Raw genomic sequence first — 12,205 nt, 5'->3', positions numbered from 1 at the left:
GATCATCTTCGCTGTCTCCCTCTGCTACAGGCAGGGTCATTCCAAGTCGTTCCTGGCGAGTTTTTGTTGAGTGTTTTCTTCTTTTTTTTCTTTTTTTTTCATTCGTTGGAAATGTCACAGCTCCCACCCCTGATATTAAAACCTTTTCATCTGTCCAGGGAACGTAGGTTAAAGGCAATTGAAGCCCGTCGCTAATTGTCCTAGTATAAAACTGCCGACAGATTATCCCTTCTCCCTGCTTCCCTGTTACCTTTGATGTGCATGAAGGTGGTTATCTTTTCACTGCCAGTCCTTTTCTAGCCCAAATCTCGGCATTCCCTTGGATTTTCCCCCGTTAGTCACGGTTCCTGGAGCTGCCTTGGCTGGCGCCCCGCGCTGGGGAGCGCGATCCACGCGCGCTTCCAGCCGCCGCCTGCAAGCTTCTGCTGTTTTGGGGACGCTTCTCCACCGTGATTTCCACGTGGATCAGGGTCCAGCTGTGCTGAAAAGCTGCAGCTGACCTTTCAAGGATTCTTGGATTTGAAGAGGCCCGCTGGGATTTGGCGTTGGATCCTCGGAGCTCACGGACAACGGGGAGTGGGGAAGGATGGAATTTTTTTCAGCGTGGGGTGGGAGGGATTTTGCTTTCAAGCTTGTTTAGATGCGACTTTCTTGAAAATAATTGAGTGGTTTGAAAATGTTCCAGCTGTCGTCTGTGAGAATTCAACGATTTCCCTTAGGAAGTTTGTTGGAGAAACGGGAGGAAGAAATCCACGAGATTTAAGCTCGAATTAAAGAATCTTAGAAAAATGAATGAGAGGGACTTTGAACAAGGGCCTGGAAAGACAGGACGAGGGGGAATGGCTTTAAACTGGGACAGGGTAGATTTAAGTTGGATCTTGGGAAGCAATTCCCGGCTGGGATAGAACAACAGGGAGCTGTGGCTGCCCTTGGATCCCTGGAAATGTCCAAGGGCAGGTTGGACATTGGGGCTTGGAGCAGCCTGGGGCAGTGGAAGGTGTCCCTACCCATGGAAAAAGGGTGGAAGAAAATGGGATTTCAGTTCCCTTCCACCCCAACCCATCCCATTCTCCTCTAAACTCAGGAACCCTTCACTCGCAGTGATCATTTTTAAGCAGGATGTGTGAATCCAAGCAAAGTTGTAGCTGCAAGGTAGCCCCTGAACCAAGCCCTGTGTGAAATCTGTGCTAAATTTATGGAAGTTGTGTTGCCTTTTCTCTTTCTCATTGGTTAAAAAAATACTACTGATGTTTATAAAAGGCCTCTTGACATTTGAAACTTCTCCACTACTGTTTTCCTGCCCCAGTGAAGTGTTTCTCTGTATAACTCAACATCAAGAAGCCCTTGAGGATTTACTGAAATCAGTCAGGGGTGGATTCTTGTGGGTGGGTTCCCTTTTACCTTTGTATTTCGTTGTTATTTTCCTGAATAAAAGCCTGGCAGTCACTGAGACATAAAGGTTGTGATAATTTCTTTTATAACACACTGGGATTTCTTTTGCCAGCGACACCGTTCTCAGGGAAGCTGCCTCAAAGCTCAGTAAATGTAAACATGTATTTTAAAAGAGGTTATTAAAAAATATTAGCTGTGCTGCTACTTAAATAAACACATGAAGAATTCGATTTAGAGCAGTGCTTGAGTCCTCTTGGACTTGTCAAAATCATCTAAATTAAAGGGAGCAGGATAAAGCACTTTGTGTTCTCTGGGTTGGACATCCCTGACTTTAATATAAGAGGGAATTTCACTGGAGAAACTTTAACCAAAAGTAAACATCCCAGAATAATTTGGGACATTAAAGATCATCCCATTCCTCCAACTGCCATGGGCAGTGACACCTTCCACTGTCCCAGGCTGCTCCAAGCCCCATCCAGCCTGGCCTTGGACATTTCCATGGATTTGGGGCAGCCACAGCTTCTCTGGGCACAACTGAGAATTTCTTCCTTATATCCCAGCTAAATGTCCCTTTCTTCAGCTTAAAGCCATTCCCCTTTGTCCGTCCATGCCAAAGCATGAAAAAAGTCAACAATACGGAAAATAATGAAAGCAGAGCTGCAGGGTTTGAGTTCAGGATTCTGGGGAGAACATCCTCTACTTGGAAATTCTCTCGAGGGGATTTATTGTCTATATATCCATATATATAGATAGATTATATATATATACACACAGATAATATCTCTGTTCTAATATATCATATCATATCAAATCAATTCTGTTGTACAAATACGAACAGCAATTGCATCTCTGAAATGATTGCTTTTTTAATTTATAAAAAAATTTATGTTAAAGTGGCAGGAACATGCCCCGCCCATTATGGATTTTTCAGTAGATTCTCTTTTTTTTCCCCCCCCAAAAAAAGATATTTCGGATGTTCCAGTGAGGAGGCAGCTGTGAGTCAGCTCCCTTGGGAATGAAGCATTCCCAATACCCAGCCCCTGGAACGTGGGCTCAGCAATCCCCACTCCCATTGGGAGCAGCTGGGTGGAAATGAAGATTCAGAAGTAAATTTTGACGTGACTCCCGTCCCTCCCTGCATCCCCGAGCTGTTTTCCTTCAGAACTGACGGATCTCTCTCAGGCCAGCCCTGCTCTGTGGGTCTTCAGGAAATCTTTGTGCTTCACAAAAAACACGAGGAATTCGGCTGAGGCTGTTGGGCTGGCGTGCTCAGAAGGGCTTGGCCGGGATCCAAACCTCCTGGCATGTTTTCCCGAATTTCTGAGCATCCCTCCAGAGCTCTCAGAAGGTTCAGCAGTTCCTGATGTAACCCTGGCTGCTTCCTGTTTTTCAGGGGATGACTTCTCACTGATACAGCAGGAGATATATATGGTTAAAGAATGCAAACATTGCAACATCGTCGCCTATTTTGGGAGTTATCTCAGGTAAATCCCACTTTTTCCATCAACATTCCCGCTGGTTCCCTCCTAAAACAATCGCACTCTGGTTTAGTCCTTGTATCCTCATTAAATTCTTCTTCCAGAGGTTGAATTGCCTTTGGTTTTTTGGTGTTTTGTGTTTTTTTTTTTTTTAAGCCAACCCAACTGGCTTTAAAAACCAAAAGTGACTAATATTTTGTTTTCTCTGCTGGCCAAAAGGCTGGAATATTTTTATCACTAGGAACAGAAACTTTTCCCTTGGAGACTCTTGCAACATATCCAGTCCTGCTCACACATTTATCAGTTCTAATATAAAAGCAGCTCCTTATTTCTCTAGAGCAGAATTGCCTTTGGATATTTTATTTAATTATAGTTGTCTGGGCTGTGAAAGCATGGCTGGGGAGTTAAAACTTTGAGCTGCTGGTAATTACATTTTTCACAGTTCTGGTGTAGCAGAGGCAGAAGCAAGGTGGTGGCAGCTTCATTAAATATTACACCTTCATTAAATATTACACCTTCATTAAATATTACACAGGAAGTCAGGGATTATTCTCCGTTTCTGTGGGACTCTGCCATTTATCAATCGGCTCCGCAGAAATATAAATTTGCACTTTGCCCATTTGGTCTCTTTTCTTCATCTTTAGGTTTCTTGGAGGGCTGCATTTAAATAATCCCTGCAGCCCAAATGGACTCAACTGGAATTAAGTGGCTGAATTTTTAATTCCCATTTTGGAGGGCGTGAAGAGTTTTTTAGATATAATGAGGGCATTTCGATTTAAGAATCTAAACACTGAGTTTAGTGGGATATTTAATGTCATTTTGCTGATAAACCTCAGGTGTTTTATTGCAGAATCAAATCAACATTTTATGTTTGATCACATTTAAATATTTCTCAGGGACTTTGGCATAAAACTTTTGTTTTGATGGGTAAAAATTTATATTGATAACACGAGAATCTACATTAATAACACGAGAATTTTTATTACTAACAGCGTAACTGCTGGTGGTGTATCAGAATGTGTATTTTTAACAGAGAGTGATCAAGACTAACAGAAAATAATTTAAATAACAATGATTAACTCTCCTCTGCATCCAGGTCAATCAGCTTCTGATGCCTGTGTTTTAATTTTGTTTTGGCAGCCGTGAGAAGCTGTGGATATGCATGGAATACTGCGGTGGGGGATCCCTCCAGGACATTTACCATGGTACTTGGGCGTTACATTTTTAATTTTGGGAAGCTTTTTGGAAAAAGAAAGATAAATAACAAACCTACAGGCACTGGATGTGGGGTTTTGGGGGAGCATAAACTGTTTTTTAGCTGCAGTCAGTAGATTCTGAGAGCACTTTCCAGATAGGGTGACCAGCATTTTTTTAATATTTATAACCCTGACATTTTAATATTGACACAATATTTGACATTTAAGATTTGACATTTTATGGCAGAACATTTGGATGTGGACACGGTGCACGGGGTGAGGGAGGCGCTTTCATTGGGAAATCTCAACGTTTGATCTTGAAAGGGGAAAAATGACTATTATTCCTGCCCCTGTGAAATACCGTCTCACTCTTGTGTTATTTTCCTTCCTGAAGTTTCATCTGGAGTTGTTGATGCTGTAGAATAATTTTCTGGAGTTGTTGGAAGAACAGCTGGGGACTTGCTCTGCCTATAAACGATAACGCTTGAGGTTTTGGATGCCTGAGCTCTTTCTGCTTTATTTTTCGACTTCTTAATACAAATCCTTTAAAACAATTCCAAGCCTCCTTAGAAAGTCCCCTGATATGAAACGTTCCCATTTCTAATATTAAAATATCAGGAGAAGTCACTTTCAGTTTCCTGACCATACAGAATATTCCAAAATAACTCGTAAAATAATAATTAGATTCTGTGAAAACGGGTTTTCTTCTCACTGTGGGTATTGTTTTCTGTGCTGGTGCTGTTTGGTGGGGTTTTTTTTTTTTGGTTGTTTTTTACAGAAAGCCTTTCTGTAAAACAAGCAAACAAACCCCTCTTTTCAGCTGGGTGTACAATACAGATCATGTCGAACCAGCCTTTAACTTTGGCGTGGACAAATCACTTTCTTTTGGCCGCTTCACAATGTTATTTATGTGCTGTAAACTGAATTTTTGAACCTTTATTTCCAGTTACAGGACCTCTGTCAGAGCTGCAAATTGCTTATGTGTGCAGAGAAACTCTACAGGTACTGTACTTCTGCACAATAAAGTGTTTATTCCATGTAAATGAAGTAGATACAGAAAATTAGTTCAATTCCAGCACTTCTCTTGGGAATCAAGCAGAAATCAATTAATCAGGGTAACCTGTTCTTTTCCATACTGTAAATAAAAATGACCAAGAAATTCTAGTGTGATACAGTGCAAATATTTGCTTTAATTTTGAACTGCCTGCCCACCCTGTGGTGTTAAATTTAATGACGTGTGGGGGTAAAATACTGCAGCCAGATAAATAAAATCCTCTTTCATTTTGTGAAGATGAAGCGTCCCTTACCTGCAAATGTCAAATGCCTCCACTTCCAAATAAAATATATTGAGAAAATTGAATTTATGAAATGGAATGGGCTTTGTAGGATGTTAACAAATGGCAGAATATTTCACTGTGTCTCTTTTCTTTCCAGGGCCTCGCTTATTTACACATGAAGGGCAAAATGCACAGAGATATAAAGGTAACTTGGAACCTTGAGACATTGATCTTACAGCTCCAAGTGCAGAGAAAATATTCCTGGTAATGATTTTTAATTCATTTTGTTTCAGGGTGCAAACATTCTACTGACAGACCACGGAGATGTTAAATTGGGTGAGTTTTGTGCTGTGGATTTAAGAGCCACGGGGATGTGGCACTTGGGGACATGGGGCAGTGGTGGCCAGGGCAGTGCTGCACTCCATAATTTAAAAGTCTTTTCCTACCTAAATTATTCCATGATTATTTGGAGGGATAGATGATGATAGAAGGTGATGACAGTGTGTATCACTGTGTAGGAGATGAGAAGTTTTGTACTTTATCAAGAAATTAGAGATAATTTCATTATTCGACCACCAAGCCTTTAAGCCTCCCAGATTTTCTTGGAATTTGCCAAGCTGGCATTACCTGGATATCAGTTTTTATCCCTGGCTAGGATGGCAGTTGTCCCTCAGAGTCCCTGAGGATCCCCAACTGGGGAGAGCATCTCCAGAGCCTGAAACCTGTGGAAAAGTGGGATTTGATCCTGGCTCTGCGTAGTGTTGAGCAATTCCAGAGGTGGAGGAGAGGAAAATTCCAAGGTCTGTAGGGAAAAGCTGCCATGGGATATCATCATCCCCCTGGAATCAGGGTCATCATCCCCCTGGAGTCAGGGTCATCATCCCTCTGGAGTCAGGGTCATTATCCCCCTGGAGTCAGGGTCATCATCCCACTGGAGTCAGGGTCATCATCCCACTGGAGTCAGGGTCATCATCCCACTGGAGTCAGGGGCATCATCCCACTGGAGTCAGGGTCATCATCCCACTGGAGTCAGGGTCATCATCCCACTGGAGTCAGGGGCATCATCCCACTGGAGTCAGGTTCATCATCCCACTGGAGTCAGGGTCATCATCCCTCTGGAGTCAGGGTCATCATCCCTCTGGAGTCAGGGTCATCATCCCACTGGAGTCAGGGTCATCATCCCACTGGAGTCAGGGTCATCATCCCCCTGGAGTCAGGTTCATCATCCCACTGGAGTCAGGTTCATCATCCCACTGGAATCAGGGTCATTATCCCACTGGAGTCAGGGCAGTTGTACCTTACTTCAACCTCCAGAGCCCTGTGGGAGCCAGGAATGCTGTGTTGGGAGAGGAGAGCTTTTTAAAGAAGGGAGAAGTAGGAGTAAAACCTTGACACTGAGAGGAGATTCTGTGGGGTTTTTATCTTCTTTTCTTCTGTTAGAGCCGGGATTAAACACTCGAGAGATGCAGATTTTCGTGTTTGGACTCAGATGTTTATTAATTCTTATCTGTTACAGTCTCACAAGCTGTGAGTTCTGGCTAACAAAGTAAAAATGGCTCTGTCTCTATCTCTGTACAAGGCCTTTTATGGATGAATTGTCCAATTATGAAATGACACCTAAATTATTTTTACTTTTAACCCAATAACCAAACACCCCTGGCCCGCAGTGTGGATTTTTCTACCCAATTACAAAATCCCACCCAGAGCCATGCAGAAGAAGGTGAAAAAGAAGGACTCAGCCTCTGCCCTAAATCCTCCACCCTGCTTTATCTCTGTTCCTGTATTCTAAACCCTTCAGCTCTGAGTTTTGCACCCTGTGCTGTCACACACTTCTATCCCAACTCCACACCCACAATCCCAGCGCTGTCACTCCACTCTGGAGCCTTTTCCACGGCCTCAGGTCAGTGCAGGGTTTGCTGGGGGGTCAGAGCCTGGCAGCACAGAAAGCCTGGAATTCTCAGTTCCAACAAGATTCCACTCCCTGCATTAAACTTGGGATACACAGATGCCTTTTGTCTGGATGGATTTTCCCAAGTTATTCTCCGGCTTTCATGCCACCAATCAATCAAACTAAAATGGATTTAAATGGTTTTTGGCTCTGCAAGGCCACCTGATGTTGGAGAGTTCTGAGGGCAAGGGATGCTTGGCCCCTAGACAGAGGCTCCAGGGCAGAGAACAGATGCCCCATCACAGTTCCTCCATAAAGAACGCACTGAAGTTGCTTTTTCCAAGGCATGAGGCTGTTTTTCCTCTTAAATTGAATATCCACAAATTCTGGCTGATGTATCGTGAGATGGAATAATGATCTGAGAGAGGAGCTGTGTGTAGAAAGAAAACTCTTTGATTTGAAGTCATGTCAGTGAGGACATTAATGATCCCATTATTAATCTGCGACTGTTTCCCTCAATGAATTTTTAATTTGGATGAGACATGTGATTGTTCTTTCATAACACAGGAAGATCGGGGTCTCCAACTGTGATTTCGAAGGCTCTGACGGTTTGATTTTATTTTCCAGCTGACTTTGGGGTAGCAGCAAAAATAACAGCCACTATTGCAAAGAGGAAATCCTTTATTGGCACCCCTTACTGGTAAGAAACCACTTTGATTGCCCTGCTGCAAAGCTTGAGCCAAAAATCCTCAAATAAACACATATTTCTATAGAAATGGCATCAATTCCCTTTCTTCCAAGTGAAATGCCCAAAGGGTAAAAATCTGGGAGGCACTGATTGGAGCTGATCTCTTGCTGTAACAAAAGCTACTTGATATTTGAGGCAGGGTTGTTGTTGCTCCCAAATTTATTTTTGCAGGATATTCTCCCTTTTTTGGGGGGATACCAGTGGTTGTTTCGTTTCTCAGCCTTGCATTTTTAGTGTCTAAAATAGCGTCGTTCCGATTTCTGTGCAGAAAGGAAACCTGATTTTCAGACTATCTTTTAAACACTCATGTCTGCACGAGGCAGCATTTAATATTGAAATAATGATTGTAAATCTTGGGCTGGATTAATAGGGAAATTCAGCTGGGTTTAGGCATCACTGGGATGCAGAGGAGCTGCCCAGGGTGGCGTTTTTGGGCAAACAGCTTCATCCAGACCATGGCTTTTAAGACTGTTGCTGCCCTGGAGGGTGAGGGCTGAGGAGAGGGAGATTATCTGGACATTACCACATTTCCTGGGAATGCTGAGCCTGGTGCAGTTCCCAGCAGCCCCAAAAGCACCTCTGGGTGCTCCCCGAGCACATCTCAGGGGGGATTCCCTGTTGGGAATGGGCGTTGTGTCCAGAGGTGATCCAGATGCATCCCCTCTCCTAAGATGCTTATTTTTATTAGGATTTTATTATTAATATGGATCTTATTTAGATCCAGGAGGAGTTTTCGAGTACTTTGTGTCCCTGCTTTGCTCTTTAATGTGACTTTTTTTGCCGTGTTTCTTGTTTTTATTGTTGTATTCAGCACATTTATTGTGTTTCCACCCCAGACATTTCAAAAGATTATACCCACCATGTAAAACATACAAAATTGACATGAATTGTCCTTAGATCCAAGATATTTCCAGACTTTAGGGGGGGAAAAAAAAAAAAAACAAACAAAACCAAAACCCCTGAAATACATACTTGGTAAAATAATATTGAAACAAATTGAATCATCCTAAGTGTATAGCTTAAATTAGTGTGCAATTTAAGTGCATGTTTAAATACTTTCTATACATATACATATACACATACACATACATATACATACATTTTATGTATATGTTTAAATACTTAATATACATAGATGTCCCTAACATATACGTATGTTTTATGTATATGTTAATAAAAACTTTAAAAGTATTTCTGTAATGATCAAAACCCAATCTGACCATAAAATCCTTAATTTGCTCCATCAGACATAAAAATATTTGTATCCCTCCTGTTCATTTCCCCCTAACCCCTTCTTTCTTTTTTTGGGGTGGGGGGAAATATGAGATATTTTAAACCATGGATCGGCGCGGCGAGCATCCAATAATTACACGTTTCACTGAATTCTTTTCAATCCTTTCAATTCTTCCGGTGCGTGCGCGGTTCTGTGACTCTCCCGGAGAGCAGAAACTGGAGGGGGGGGGGCGTTGGTTTTGCAGGATGGCCCCCGAGGTGGCGGCGGTGGAGAAGAACGGCGGGTACAACCAGCTGTGCGACATCTGGGCCGTGGGCATCACCGCCATCGAGCTGGCAGAGCTGCAGCCGCCCATGTTCGACCTCCACCCCATGAGGTTTGTGCCCTCTGCCGCCAGCACCTGCCCGAAGCCCAGCAGGAGCTGGCAGGATTCTGTAGAAGCTTTCTCTGGAGCTCGGGAGGAGAAACCCGCGGCGAGATTCCTCTTCAGCGGATGTCTGTTTTCGTGTCTCGTCTTTAAGGCATCAGTCTGCTGCAATCTTGCGTTTGGAATGGAAATTAGAGGCAAAATCTTGGAATTGTTGCGGTTTTGGTGGCACCTGGCCTAGTGGAAGGTGTCTGTGCCCGTGGCAGGGGGTTGGAACCAGATGGGATTTAGGGTTCCTTCTAATCCAAACCATCCTGGGATTCCAGAATCAAGAATCTGGTGAAGAACAAGGACAGATTTAGTGGTGATAGAAACCACTAGAGAAGCCATATCCTGGTATTTAACAGGATTATGGCACTAAAAATACTTTCTTTAAAGATAAAATCAACAGATTTCCCTGTATCTCTCCTTCAACCCAGTGCAACCTCCAATCCAGTTTCACTAGTATGATTCTCACCATAAAGCATTAAAGAATTTAGATTTTGGAATGAAAATATTTTTTTTTTTTTTTTTAATCACATTATACCATTATTCTTTCTTTCCCTTTAGGGCTCTGTTTTTAATGTCAAAAAGTAATTTTCAACCGCCAAAGCTAAAGGAAAAAGCAAAATGGTAGGTGGAGCTCCTTCCTTTGATCCATATTTTATTGGAATTACGTGATCCTTAAGGTCCCTTCCAACCCAAACCATTCTATGATTTTATATTGTTATTATTGAAGAAGAGACCCTTCTTTGGTGCTCTTCGTGTGTTCTAGAAGAAAAATCTTTATCCTTTCCCCTGAATTCCTGTCCTGGGGCACTTGCCCCTGTCATTGGGACCGGTAATGGTTTCACCTTTACCCTCTGACAAATTCCTGATGCCATTCTTGGTTTATTTTCTGTACCAAAATGTTTTCCTTGCAAGTTCCATCAATCAAATGGGATTTTCCCCTCTATTTTGTTAACTTGGAAATGTAATCATTCAAACCCGGGGTGAGATACTTGCACAATATTCTCTTGTAATCTGCTTAACAACTGTCTTAAAATCAATAATAACCTTGAAAAATTCAGCATAAACCCTCCTTTTCTTTAAGGTCAGCAACATTCCATAATTTTGTCAAAATAGCACTTACAAAAAACCCAAAGAAGAGACCGACAGCAGACAGACTTCTCTCCGTAAGTGATTTGGGACATTTGGTGACCTCAGCAAAGGGATATTTTCCTTCAAAAGAAGGAACAGAGCGGTAGGAAACCGAAGGGAAACCAGTTTTCTTTAATCTTATAACTCACTTGGTGAAACCTGAAGGAAAAACATCATGATCAGCTGTTAGCAAGTGGATTTTGTTCAGGATTTTTACACAGTTTTGTACAATTATTGGCCAATTGTAGAAATTGGCTTCATGTTCTCAACCTTGGCCTTGCTGCCAGTGGCCGCCTCAGCCTTGGAGCTGTGTAGAAGTTGGACTTTCCTGACTCCCAAAAATTTCAGCGTGAAATTCCTGATGTTTCTCTGCTTTCCCAAGCTCTGAACTGCCGATGTAAAAAATGAAGTTCAAGCGTAATCATTTGTTTGATTCGAGTTGAATTTGCGAGTGGCCCAGAGCGCGTTGTTTCCGTGTTTATCTTACTAGAAAGTCCAGCATTAAGGAGTCATTAAAATAACAACTGAAACCCCCAGAAAGCGCACAAAAAAATATCAATAACGCTATTGGACGTTTATTACTGGAAGTTATCTATTAATTGCGTGTTGAAACAGCTTTTTTTTTTGTGTTCTTCCCTGTGGTTACAGCACAGCTTTGTGGGGCAGCCTGGCCTCTCGAGGTCTTTAGCAGTTGAGCTGTTGGACAAAGTCAACAACCCCGAGAACCACACCCACTACGGGGAGGTGGACGACGACGATTTTGAGGTGAGAACATCTTTTATCCCCTGCCTTTCGTTCACGCTGGCGGTTTAAATAGCCCGCTGTGCTTTGGGGGTGTGAGATTGAAGCTCTGACAGCTCCTTCTTGTCGGTTTGGTTGTTGCTGGATGCTCTTCCCTCACCTCTGCCTCCCACGCTGCAGCCTCACTCCGTTATCCGCCACACGATCCGCTCCACCAACAGGAACATCCGGGCGGAGAGGACAGCATCCGAGATAAACTGTGAGTTCCTGCTCTGCTTTCCCCTTCTTTTTGGGAGTCATTTGCCTCTGGTGTCGTCGTTTCTCAAAAATCTCTTTCCAGTTGGGAAGCAAAGGCTGGAGAGGCAGCGCGTGAATCTTCCGTAATAATTGTTCAAAACTAAAATTAGCATTAATGTTGATAAACTCCTCAGGTGGATCTAAGCTGAAATGCTGAGGGTATTGGGGTTTTATGGAGCGTTTTGGGGTTTTACCTCCAGGTTTGATCAAAAGCCTTTGGTAGCACCAACACTGCACCACTTGCATCACACTCGGGGAAATTTGCTCTTTCTTCTCTTTCTCCTCTTTCTCTTCTTTCTCCTCTTTCTCTTCTTTCTCCTCTTTCTCCTCTTTCTCCTTTTTCTCCTCTTTCTATTCTTTCTCCTCTTTCTCCTCTTTCTCCTCTTTCTCCTCTTTCTCCTCTTTCCC

General features: G+C 42.8%; 1 protein-coding gene across 1 annotated transcript in view; it reads left to right on the top strand.

Annotated features, from left to right (window-relative positions):
* Positions 1-11,884, top strand: part of MAP4K5 (mitogen-activated protein kinase kinase kinase kinase 5) — a 37,646-nt gene extending 25,762 nt beyond the window's left edge. The window contains exons 4-14 of the mRNA XM_040066343.2: positions 2,786-2,876; positions 4,011-4,075; positions 5,013-5,068; positions 5,501-5,548; positions 5,637-5,679; positions 7,859-7,931; positions 9,458-9,589; positions 10,190-10,252; positions 10,713-10,794; positions 11,408-11,524; positions 11,681-11,884. Of these exons, the coding sequence (XP_039922277.1) occupies positions 2,786-2,876; positions 4,011-4,075; positions 5,013-5,068; positions 5,501-5,548; positions 5,637-5,679; positions 7,859-7,931; positions 9,458-9,589; positions 10,190-10,252; positions 10,713-10,794; positions 11,408-11,524; positions 11,681-11,884 (974 nt within the window). The remainder of the gene's footprint in view (positions 1-2,785; positions 2,877-4,010; positions 4,076-5,012; positions 5,069-5,500; positions 5,549-5,636; positions 5,680-7,858; positions 7,932-9,457; positions 9,590-10,189; positions 10,253-10,712; positions 10,795-11,407; positions 11,525-11,680) is intronic.
* Positions 11,885-12,205: the final 321 nt, after the last annotated feature.

Source organism: Hirundo rustica, chromosome 6 (genome assembly GCF_015227805.2).
Source record: "Hirundo rustica isolate bHirRus1 chromosome 6, bHirRus1.pri.v3, whole genome shotgun sequence".
NCBI lineage: Eukaryota > Metazoa > Chordata > Aves > Passeriformes > Hirundinidae > Hirundo > Hirundo rustica.
Note: the sequence above shows the minus strand (reverse complement) of the source record. Positions and strands in the feature narration are given on the sequence as shown.